The following is a 12,642-nucleotide window of genomic DNA, read 5'->3' on the forward strand; positions in this document are numbered from 1 at the left end:
TATATTTCTAATTGCATCAGACACACTTACATTACATTCGCTAAATTATTTGGACTGTCAGGAATCTACAGGATATTTTTTGTTTACTGATATACAGATACATTAATGTATCATCCCATCCAGCATACTTTCGCCATTCCTTATTTATTTGACCAAATATACATTAAGCAAATAAGATGATATTACACCCATTTGTATTATTTCAGTTTGCTATTGAGCCATTCTGTAAGAATTCCATTTATCATTACACATGCTATCATTACACACGCTATCATATACTGCTTTTGGCACATTTATCAAACAAATAGTTTGTAATTCAAGCCTATTCTTTTTATCATACACTGTCTCTCAATCAAGAGATGCAATTGAGTCTATGTCATATAAAAATGCATTTAAAACTGTCAAAACAAGTATGTTTCAACGTCCATTTGTTATTTTATTAGAACCTTCTTAAAGAATTCGATCATCGTTTACTTTCAGCTGCCGAAGCTTGCAAGCTGGCTGCAGTCTTGAGTCAGTTCACACCATTATTTGTGCTCACTGCAGTTGTAAGTACCATGTTCAGCATTCCTATTTTCTTCCACTCTGAAAACTCTTTACAGTGGTCTTTGTCAACTACTGATATATTATGATCCTAACAAGATTATTAATCTTGCTTTACTTGATGCTGGAGTAGAAAATGTGGTTTCTTTCTCATTTCAAGGCTATAATTCCCGTATGTAATTTATTTATTCATTCATTCATTCATCACATGTTTACACTACCAATTATATCTAAGTGACTCTGGGTAGCTAACAAAATTGGTTGAGTTAATTTGGATGTTTTGTATCTTTCATTTGGATGTTTTATCTGTTTCTGTTGTAATTATATCCATTCTTGCTTGAGACTGATTATGTTCTTTTAATGGTTTTGAGGTGTTTTTAGTGTATTCCTCTAAGTTCCCCCATTTTCTACAAAGATGAGCAGTGATTTAAAATGTTATGCTAAATAAATGTATGTTAAAATAAAACTAATAATAATATTTCACTAAAGGTAGAAACTATAATCAACTGAAAATTGAAAACAATTGTGATTACATGGTGGAATAGATTTTTAAGGGATTTGACACCTATATTGACCCACGAATTTGACAAATCCTATTCATTCCCACTATACTTATTTTTCAGAATATCCGGGGAATGTGTTTGCTAACTTACAGCTGTTCAAATGCATGTCCTCCAGAAAAGCAAGCATTTTATTTATCACAAGCAAAGGAATCCTTTGAAATTGGTTTATTGAGCAAGAAGGACAAAGAACTAGTCACCAGCAAACAGGAGCTTCACAGTTTTATCAAAGCAGCTTTCTCCCTTGCCAAAGTACACCAGCGGCTGTATGGAGAAAGCAAGGGCCTTAATCAGGTGAATCAGTTGTGCCAGGAAGCTTTGGAGAAGCTTTATGCTTACAGTTATTCACTTCAAAATGAAGAGCAGGAAAAAGAACTGCTTGCTAAAGACATTATGTCCCTGGTCATGTCGGTTAAAGAACAATTGCAAGTGCAAAATTTTCCTAATTCAGATGCCAAATCCTACATTCCTGATAGCTATAAAACGGATGTCAAAAAACAGGTTCTGAATGGTGATTTGAGCTTTGTGGAGGTTCTCAGAATGTATTTTCAGCATCATGAATCAGTCTGTGATGTTTTTGAAAGTACTTGCAGAAATCATAAAATTAGACCAGGAAAAGGGAAGGCAAGGGCCTGTATAACAACTTTGAAGACTGAAACCAGAAATATGGATACCATATGTGCTACTGAAGCAAATTGTCATTGTGAAAATCAGAGTGTAGCAATCCCAGTTTCACAGACAGCAGGGAAAAGACACGATGGCCTTAAAGACCAAACAGGAAAGAAAATTTCTCGCATTGTTACAAGGAGGGTTTCTCTTGATGAACAGACAGAAAGTGAAACTTCTGATAATCAAAAGAAAGCTGGTGAGATTTCAGTTGATTCCCAAAGTGGGAATAAAGTCTTTAGTGAACTGGGAACTTGGAGCAAATTGTCCAGATCAAGCTCTAATACTAGTTGGGAAGAAATTGTCAATAATAAAAAAGATCTACCCCAAGATAAGGTGCAGAAGGCAAAGAATACTATGGAGTTGCCTGAAGATATTGAAAAGAAAATTCAAGAAAGTGATCTTTGTTTATTAACTAATAAAATACACAAAATCACACTTCAACACTCTCAAAATGACACAGGTTCTTTAAAGCATCCCTTTCCAAAAAGCATACCTTTCACTAATACACCAAAAGAATTGGACCCAAATTTAAAAAAGAAGCATATGGAGGCAGGAGTGGATGCTTCAAAACAGTCACCCAGCAGAGCTAGTAGCAGCAACTCCAAACAAGATAGAGTAATGAGTTTTACATCTGAAAAAGATCCTTTTGGAATAATTTCTTCAGGGAAGGTTGCCAGAACCAAGGACAGCAGCAATGTTACTATTTCTAGTATTGGAAAAGGAAGCATCGAAGACAATGCAAACCATACACGAGATTCAAGCCCAATAAGTAGAAATCATTGGCAAATTGTTGACTTAGAAGGAGAAACAGAAGATGGGACAGATGATTCACTAATGAATCCAGATCTACCCAGTGAACAGATATTACCTGTTTTTGTAAGAAACAATGTATTTAAAGCTGAATGTGACCCTTTTGTACAAAATTGGATCAACCAATCTGCCAATATGACATTAACAGGATCCTCCTCTAAAATATCTGAAGTTAAAACACAAACAGAAGATGACTGGGAACTGGTTTCTGATGATAGAAGAGAATTAACAGACCATTGTACTAATGAAGGTATAATAAAAGATCCACAAAATCACAGGACTGAGACCCCAAGTGATTTATTAGGATCGGGCAACAAGCAGGTTTCAAATCATTCTAGTGACTGTGCTACAACTGAAGAAGATGAAGGTGAAAATGTGGGGGTCATTTTAAACAGCAGCCACAGCTCAAGCTCTCTGAAATCATGGTACAAAGGACCCAGTTTTTCCAGTAGTTTTTCTAAACTGGGAAGTTCTCCCTTAATGAATTCTAGCGGAAGCTCTTTTTCTTTTATTAGCATGGTCAAAGAACAAATGCAACAAGCTCGTACTCTGAGTAATGATGATTATAACAAGCTGTTTTCGGGTGTTGAACATTCTTGGCTAGTTGAGAGAATGAAGAATACAGGGGTCTTTAAACCAAACCTCCTTCATAAAACACACCGTAAGTCACATTTTCTAAACTACTATCTTTGCTCCAGGAATTTTGATCCCAGTAAATCTATGCTATTTTCAGAGGCAGAAGTTGGTTGCATCCTGGCATTTTCATACTGATTTATAAATTTGGACCATTTGACTCATGGTAGTGTTACCAGCTCATCCACCCTGTTTGAGATCAGAAGCTCAGTAGGGCTGGATGCTATGGCCAGCAGTGAGCACTATACTTATTTGTTTTACATATTTACCACCAAATTTTGAGGAATAAATATCAGTCAATATTGTCTAGCCTCATTCTGAATTTGTATTTCTTCTTTTCTTCCAATTTCTATCTTAATGCATGAATATCAAAATCCAAGATATATCCTGTAGTACAACTGTCTGTACCAGAGCAAATGTGGTAACAGCCTGCATGTTATGTCAAACCAATCGCATAATTATTTGGGGGAATGATGCAATTAACACTATTCTCTCCATGCTACCACACAGAATGCCGTTAGGCTATTCCTTTCTTGTTTCTTCCTCAAAGCTGCAACTGACCACACGTACAGAAGTTCTATGACTGCTGGAGTCAGATGGTTGCATAGAATCTTGTAGTCCATTGCTGGAAAGAGGGTAGTACAGTGAAGGGCATAATACTCGCCCTATGGCTATATTGAAGCTAATTAAACACACAAGCTTCATACCCTGCCAATGCGAATTTCATCAAAATGTTGATGTGAAATTGAATAAAATGTATTTTTCATTTAAAAATAAAGGGGAAAAAATGAGGCTGCAGAAGTTAGGAAAAGATCAAGACTTATGAATTCAGATCTTGCTATTATGTTTGTTACAATTGTCATTCTGGATTTTGTATCATATTTATATTCTTAAAACGTAAGATGTAAAGAATCTGTTAATGATTTAATAAGAGGCAGAATCTAAATACTGATATACATATATTTCAATTAAAGTTCTGTATCTGCTGCAGAATCATTTGATTTTAGTGTTTTTGTGGTTATCATATACAATACAATATACTTCGTTGAAGGGCATGACCGTAATTGTTTATACGTCTGTCGTCATCAGCAAGATATTATTGAGAAATAACTTCTCAGTCCAAAGCAATTCATCTTGTTTTGCTTTTCTGTGCACATGTGAGGCTGATAGCGCTATGCTGCAGTACAGATCAGGTTGCGAAAGTATACGTGACATACTGTAACTCTGTCACTTCATCCCTTTTTTTCTCTAGATGCTCTTCTTTTGAAATATTCTAAGATATCTGGGCTGTGGACAGCTCAGGAAACAGCTGCATATATTGGAGATAACTTGAGTGTGGCAAAGAAAGGCAAGCAGAGAAATGCTTTTTGGATGCACTTTCTGCACCAAGAAGAAACCCTGGGAAGGTATGACTCAACCTAATATATGATCTGGAAAAGTTTACGCAAGCTCCATATTGTGTTGCATTTGACTACGTATAGGGCTCCTGGTAGCAGAATCTTACTTCAGCCTTTGTAAAGTATTCCACCATTGCGGAGGCTACATGCTATTTTAGCAGGCTAGGATAAGTGGCAAATACAACACAATCTAAGCAGTCTGGCGCTACTTGATTCCCACATCTGCTTCCTGAGATAACCTTTCCCAATCTGAGTACCTTCTAAATCAATGATGGCTAACCTTTTTGTTCGGTGCCACAAAAGTGAGCACGTGTGTGCCGGCACCCATAATGCAAAGCCCCCACCCCCACATGTGCATGCACGCACAACCCCCGCCTCACATTCCCCTCCCCATGCACGTCACACTGCTCGCCTCCAAGCTGAGCTTGGTATTTCCTCCGGGGGCCTGGGGAAGGCTATTTTCGCCCTCCCCAGGCTCTAGGAAAGCCTCCTATCGGAACTTCTCCCATTGGGTCTGTTTTTTGCCCTCCCCAGGCTTTGGGGGCTTTCCTGAAGCTTGGAAAGGGCAAAAACGACCTCCCCCAGCCCTCTGGATGGCTGAAAATCAGCTGATGGCTCGTGTGCAGGGAGATGTGGCTCCAGGTGCCACCTGTGGCACGCATGCCATAGGTTCACCATCACAGCTCTAGATTATAGACTTCGTTTTCAATTTCCAGAATTCCCCAGTAGTAAAATCATTGCTGACCTGAAGTACTCACATGTATTGAGTACCCATATTATCAAAGGATGAATTTCAGGTACCAGACCAGGTTGCTTCTGAAGTTGAATTAGGGAAAGGGTAACATTAAGATAGCAGATATCCTGAGTCAACCTGAATCCTGGGGGTGGGGGAACTTCCAGCGATTATTTTGTCATGAATCTCCTCCTCTACAGTTCTTCCTGTACAAGGCTTCCTTCAATATTATTGATGTTTTTCATGAAGACCTTTGTCTCTCCCCACTTCTATTCCAATAGCCCATCAAATGCATGATTATATCCCTATTTTGTTAGGCACTTTCCAAACATAAGGAAAACTTGTATCAGTCATAAAGCATTTTTCCTTCTTTTGCAAAATAAAGTATAATTAAAAGGTGGAGGGGAAAATAAAGGAAAACAGAAGGAGATTCAGAACCTTTTCTACTATGAACCCAGACTGACTTATAAGATAGTGATTCCTCAGCTATGGAAAATCTTCCAGGTTATTCATAGGGTCATTCTGCCTAGCTCATATTTAATGTGTTTATATTAAATATATATATATATATATTCATGTCACACCTAAGCTGCTATTGGAGAAGAGCAATGGACACATTTTCTAAATAAACATGAATTATTACTGTGGTATGTGTTATATTAGTCCCAGTAATTGGAGAATATCATTTGTGTCGTGTGTTACATTATCCCTAGGTATGTTGGCAAAGAATACAAAGAAGAAAAAGAGATTATGTACCATTTCAATGATGTGGAACGGCAAATGACAGCTCAATACTATGTGACAGAATTCAACAAAAGACTGTATGAGCAAAAAATCTCTACACAAATCTTTTACATTCCATCAGTGGTACTCTTGGTAAGGAGAAAACAAAAAGCTATAAGGAATTCAGCAGAAGACAAGGGAGAAATGTCCTCATGAAAATAGTGGACAGTATCTATACTGTTCATATTGTAACTCTCTTATTTCTTTTTCAGATACTAGAAGGCAAGTCTATCCAAGGATGTGTAACTGTGGAACCCTACATTCTAGGAGAATTTGTGAAGTTATCCAACAACACCAGTGTAGTAAAGTTGGAGTACAAAGCCACAGAATATGGACTTGCATATGGTCATTTCTGCTATGAATTTTCCCAAGGCACAGATGTGGTGGTCGATTTACAAGGTTTGTAAACATGCAGTCATCATGTGGTGAAACCTAACATTTTATTAGATCAATGGTTTATTAAAAGCTGAGGTTTGTTTTGAACAGGCATACCTTCTTCATCATGTGACTATTTAGAGTTCTAATTTCAGTGGCCATAGAATGCTAAATAATTACATGGGACGAAGATGAGAGGAAGAACAAAAATGTTGGCAGGCAGAAGGAAGAATGGAATGGAACTAATATATCTCAAAAGCAGCCAAATAGCAGCAAAAATTTTAACTGATTGATTGGAAGATGCAAGTGATTAATGTCCATTTCACTTAAGCTATAAGTAATTTCTCCTAAGTAGATTCCATAAATAATTTAGATGCCATTTTTCCTCATTTGTGAAAATAAATTTGAAGACATTTTTCTACTCAAGTTATTATGGTGTCATGGCTGTTCAATGAGAGGGATTACCGTTAGGAATCAACCTTGATTCAAAGACACTGACTATTTATTTGGTATGTTCAAATCAATGTTGATTTCTGATACTTATATAGTTTTCTTGGCAAATTTTTGAAGTGTTTGTTGTTGCCTTCTTCCCTTTTCTGGAAAAGAGTGACTGGCCCAAGGTCACCCTGTTGCCTTTCTGAAAAATAGAATTAAAACTCATAAAATCCCAGTTTCTAGCCCTGAGGTCCTCTGCCCTTTGATCCAGTTGCATAACCAATATTTACTGCTGAAATATTTTAGGAACATAGAATCAAAAGAGCATATAATTCTACTTCTGCTGTACTTCGTACTTTGAAACTGTTTTTAATTGTTACATTGTCAATAAATACACCTTTAATACTAAGGGACTAAGATAGAGCTAGATTCAAATCCATCTTTAGCCATGGAAGCCTGCTTGGTGATTAGGCCAGTTACTCTTTCTTGGTGCAACCCACTTCACAAGGTGGTTGCCAGGGAAAATTGTATAAGGAAGTGCTATGTATACTACCAAATGGAATATAAATCAAATAAATAAAATATTACAACTTTTAATCAATGGGAACATTTTCAAAGCTGCGCAGTCACAAGTCATCATGTGTGAGTTGGATGGCTATATAAATTTGTTTAATAAATAAAATATTTTTTGTGCATTTTCACGATTATGTTTGCTTGGAGTAGGAAAGCTTATATAATGCCTACATTAAAAAAATGACTTTTTGTTTTGTTTTCTTTTGTTTCCCTTTGGACAGGCTGGGTGACAGATAATGGAAAAGGCCTCATCTATCTTACTGATCCCCAGATCCATTCTGTCTCTAAGAAAGAAACATCAGGCCTCACAAACTTTGGAAAGAAAGGAATCTACTATTTCTTCAATAATCAGCATACAGAATGCAATGAAATCTGTTCCCGTCTTTCATTGACAAGACCTACCATAGAGAAACCAAAGTGATATTAGATGATCTGTGCCCCTTTACCCAAGAGTCCCTGATGTGACTTTTCAATAAATATCTTTTCCCTTTTTTTGAAATATCTGCACCATAATATACAATTAATATTGTGTTATGTGTGTTCTGATATCAAAAGCTCATTCTATGATAAGACAGAGATGTTACTCATAAGGAGACACCATGCCAGAGGTGGGTTCCTACTGGTTCGGACTGGTTCAGCCAAACTGGTAGTAACTTGCCAACCTGGGTTGCTGGAACCAGCAGCGACCCAGGCCTGTCACGCTCCTGAACTGGTTCTCTCGCTGGTGCCATCTTGTTTTTGCTTTCTGTGCATGCGCAGAGCAGTTTTTGTTACTCTGTGCATGCCCGTACAGTAGGCATCAAGTGCACACATGCTAAGGACATGCATGCGCACCGCAAATCTCGGAGTGAACCGGCAGTAGTGGCAGCCGGAATCCACCATTGGACCATGCATTTAGTTGCTTCTTTCATATCTTACTCTTAGTACAATTGCAGTGTTGTATACACAGAAGTACAGAAATACCGGTAACTTTGTACCTCAGCTTCATATAAATTAGTCATTGAAAGTCAGTACTGATCAAAGGCAGCCTATACACCACCTTACCTTATCTGGAAATGATTATTAATGCAGCTGAGCAAAGCTAAATAGGCTTGGTAAGACTCTCAGCTCAGCAAGCTCTCTTGTTCTTTATGTCATGCATTTTAAGTACATTTTCTTCCAAAAGGCTGCATTTCTCCCTTCTTGTATTAATACTGTAACATAAATAAACTAGCTGAGCACTGTTAAATTCATTAGTCAACAGACTTCAACAACTGCTTAGATTTATACACAAAGAAGAGGGAGTCAAACTATTCTCCAAGGCACCTGAGGGTAGAACAAGAAGCAATGGGTGGAAACTAATCAAGGAGAGAGCCAAGGTGGCGCAGTGGTTAAATGCAGCACTGCAGGCTACTGCTAGATCAGCAGGTCAGCGGTTCAAATCTCACCGGCTCAGGGTTGACTCAGCCTTCCATCCTTCCGAGGTGGGTAAAATGAGGACCCAGATTGTTGGGGGCAATATGCTGACTCTCTGTAAACCGCTTAGAGAGGCCTGAAAGGCCTATGAAGCGGTATATAAGTCGACTGCTATTGCTATAACTTAGAACTGAGGAGAAATTTCCTGACAGTTACAACAATTAATCAGTGGAACAGTTTGCTTCCAGAAGTTGTGAATGCCCCGACATTGGAAGTCTTTAAGAAGATGTTGGATAGCCATTCATCTGGAACAGTACAGGATTTCCTGCCAAGGCAGGGGGTTGGACTAGAAGACCTCCAAGGTCCCTTCCAACTCTGCTATTGTATTGTAAATGGGAGCTCTGTTTTGAACTTGAGTCATGGACCATGGATTCATTTTCCACTTACTATCCAGGGACCAACAAGGAACATGATAATAGTTGCCCACATGTTAAAACAATACCTTGTATTATAGTCATGGAATCAAGGTGACCCAAAAAAATTCACAAGAAAGAAGGAATTTTTTTTTCTAGTTGTGATAATTATGGATGTTATAGGTCATGGTCTAATTATCCAGTATCCTGATGTTTCTCTTCAAGGGCCTGGCATCTTCAGAAGTATAAATCATATACTTCTTGAAAACTAACAAATGAAAACAAAAAAAACTTCATAAAAACCTAAACACCACCAATGCTAAAACATTGAAGCAACAAAAACATAATTAGAAGCAATTAAAAAGCCCTACATTTAACTTTGTTCTTAAAAAGTCAGTGTCAAAAATCAGCAATATTATCTTTAATGCCGATCTGACATTTGTGATAGAGAAAGATGCATTCCATAAAACTATTTAAAACTGGTCTTAATTTATTCCATAGTGTTTTTTAAAGAATGTACAGTATTAAACCAAACCTTAAAATAAAACATTGACTAAGAAGTCAATAAATAAAAAGGTTAGTTAATAATTCAAAATAAAAGTATAATTGTGGAAAGAGCTTGGATCTAAAGAGTTTAATGACATATGAACTTGTTATGTATTTTTTTAGACATGTATGTGTTTAATATGTAATTAAAATACTAGAATTATTAAATTGCTAATCTGATGCAAAACTATACCAGCAGGAATAAATATAGATTCTCCCAAAACAAATTAAAGCATAAATGTGCTGGGGTGCAACTACCCAAAAAATCATTTTGAAATGCATTGGGAGGCTAGGTGCATAAAATTCATCTTTATTTAGCAAACATTCTTTGCAACCACTAGGCCTTAACTTTCTCTGCTAGTTTCCTAATCTTCATTTTAAAGCTCAGAGCTGTTTTCCCAGAGCGATTCCTGAATCAAGAGGTCCCTCATTGGCCAATGATATTGTCATTGATCCTAGAACGATGTAATTCTTCCATTGCTTCTTTTTAAAGACTTCCAGGTGGTAGCTGACAAAAGCCCAGGAAGGTCACATCCATGAATTTTAAGCTTTGATCAAAAAACACAAAAGATTGCTTCATAAACAAAAAGAAGGTAAGATAGATAGATAGAAAGAATAAAAGGTAACAGCTGCTTTTACCCAGTGCAAGAACAGCATTCATATTACAAAACATTCAAAGAGGATGAGTGTCAAACCAGAAGCAGCCTGAATATGTTAGATGGCTTTGAGTAACCCCTCTGTTTCCTAAATATTCATATGGGAATATTTTTATGATATGATATAATATAATAACAGTAATACAATATGATAAGAATAATACACATTTTCCTGCACAAAATCCATTAGTGTTACGTAGTTCCCCTTCAGTTTTTAAAGTTGGTGGAGGAGAAGGTCTAAATTTCTGTGGTTCTTAACCCTTTTTCCCCTTTAAAAGTAGTAATTACCTTTGTAGCTTTCCCAATGTTAAACAATGGTGGGATCTCAGCTATAGAGCAGACATCTGTTTTGTACCACCCTGTGTGATATGGATTTCTTTGAGTGCACCATTTCACATGACCCTGGAATTCCTAACAAAATGTTAGTGGTTGATTTTTAGACTGAGCATGCTTACCGTAGATCAGCAATTGGCTGATTGTTTCATCACACCCCCATTTATTTAAAAAATATATTTAGAATCTCATTTAGATGGGTGATGCCTGATTTGTTATGGATGTACATTAAAATAGCAATGCTCACAAGGCAGAATTTTGGTCTAAGGCTCAATTAAACAGGAAGATTTCCAGGATCAATTTAACATAGTTAGATGCTGTAGTATACTTTTCTACCCAAAGTACATAAAGATATGAAACCTTTAGGTTCTGAGTCTAACTGCACAAGTAAGAATAAGGCAATATCTAGACTTAAAATGGCATTGATGATAGAGAGTGGTAGAATATTGATAATTTTTGTAGGTGGATGGAAGGGAAAGGTGAAAGTAAGAAGTTAAAGAGAAAGTAATATAGTTAATCAAATTCTCAACGAATTTGAGGAAATTTAAAAAGAAAAGTGAAGTTGGAGTCAAACTTGGAAAGCAGCTAAAGAAACCAGGGCTGTCAGATCGGAAAAAGTCAAGATTGGATTGCAGTGTGCAGTGAGCTTGGCAAGGAATTCAGGGTCTGTGGCTGATTTCCAGGCTTGAGAGGCAAACCGAGCAAAGCAGATGACAGAAGCAACTTCGGGCTTACTGGCTCCTTTGATATTGCTCTACAGCAGAAGATCTTCTGCAATGCAGTTTGGGGTAAGAACTTTTAGAAAAAGATAACATTGGCTTCCAGGCATATCCACAGATAAGGACAAGCTAAGTTTGTTGTCCATCTACAGTCCTCTCTGTTGCAAGAAATATATTTACTGGAGCTTCCAGTTCTTGGGTGCTGGGGAACTTCATCCTGGTTGTGATGGCAGCCCAGCGATTTACAACCAAATGATGTCTCAATTATATTGGACTTATCACATACAGGTGGAAACATTCAATGCAGTGTTTATGTTAGCACAATCAAGATATTTCCATCAATCTGCTGTCATGATCAGACAATTCTTTGGATCCCTTTTGATTAATTTGCTCAAAGAGAGGATCAGAGTTAAGAGACTTAAGAATTAGTCCTCGACTTACAACCACAGTTGAGCCCATAATTTCTGTTGTTAAGCGAGACATTTGTTAAGAGAGTTTTGCCCCATTTTACAACCTTACTTGCCACCGGTGTGAAGTGAATCACTGTAGTTGATAAGTTAGTACACCGGTTGTTAAGTGAATCTGGCTTCCCCATTGACTTTGCTTGTCAGAAGGTGGCAAAAGATGATCACATGACCTTGGAACACTACAACCGTCATAAATTCGAGTCAGTTGCCGAGCATCTGAATTTTGATCACATGATCATGGAAATACTGCAAAACGGCCGTAAGTCACTTTTTTCAGGGTCAGTGTAACTGAACGGTCACTAAATAAACTCTTGTAAGTCAAGGACTACCTGCATTTGCAATATTTGCACATATTTACAGAGTAGAGAGTATTTGCAATTTTTTTTCCATAGAGAAATCTGAGAACCGTTGCAATGCTCAGGCTTGATAAGATGATATGTCCTGTTCCAAAATGAAACAAACCAATTTGTGTTGTTGCAAATCAACTCCTGATAGGCACAATTCAGTAACTATCACTCATCATTCTCTGAATCTGAGTTCTGGTTCTTGTCAAATATTAGATAAATTGGCTTAGTCCCAGGTTTTCTGCATTATGTGTTAGA

At 37.3% G+C, this 12,642-nt stretch overlaps 1 protein-coding gene across 2 annotated transcripts in view; it reads left to right on the top strand.

Annotated features, from left to right (window-relative positions):
- The window catches only part of ALPK1 (alpha kinase 1), a 58,063-nt gene extending 50,053 nt beyond the window's left edge, over window positions 1–8,010 (top strand). For both annotated transcript variants that reach the window (XM_032224289.1, XM_032224291.1), the window contains exons 9-14: window positions 444–548; window positions 1,167–3,243; window positions 4,468–4,621; window positions 6,059–6,221; window positions 6,341–6,527; window positions 7,733–8,010. In XM_032224289.1, the coding sequence (XP_032080180.1) occupies window positions 444–548; window positions 1,167–3,243; window positions 4,468–4,621; window positions 6,059–6,221; window positions 6,341–6,527; window positions 7,733–7,932 (2,886 nt within the window). In that variant the 3' untranslated portion in view covers window positions 7,933–8,010. The remainder of the gene's footprint in view (window positions 1–443; window positions 549–1,166; window positions 3,244–4,467; window positions 4,622–6,058; window positions 6,222–6,340; window positions 6,528–7,732) is intronic.
- Window positions 8,011–12,642: the final 4,632 nt, after the last annotated feature.

This window comes from Thamnophis elegans, chromosome 9 (assembly GCF_009769535.1).
Source record: "Thamnophis elegans isolate rThaEle1 chromosome 9, rThaEle1.pri, whole genome shotgun sequence".
In the NCBI taxonomy this organism is placed as follows: Eukaryota; Metazoa; Chordata; class Lepidosauria; order Squamata; family Colubridae; genus Thamnophis; species Thamnophis elegans.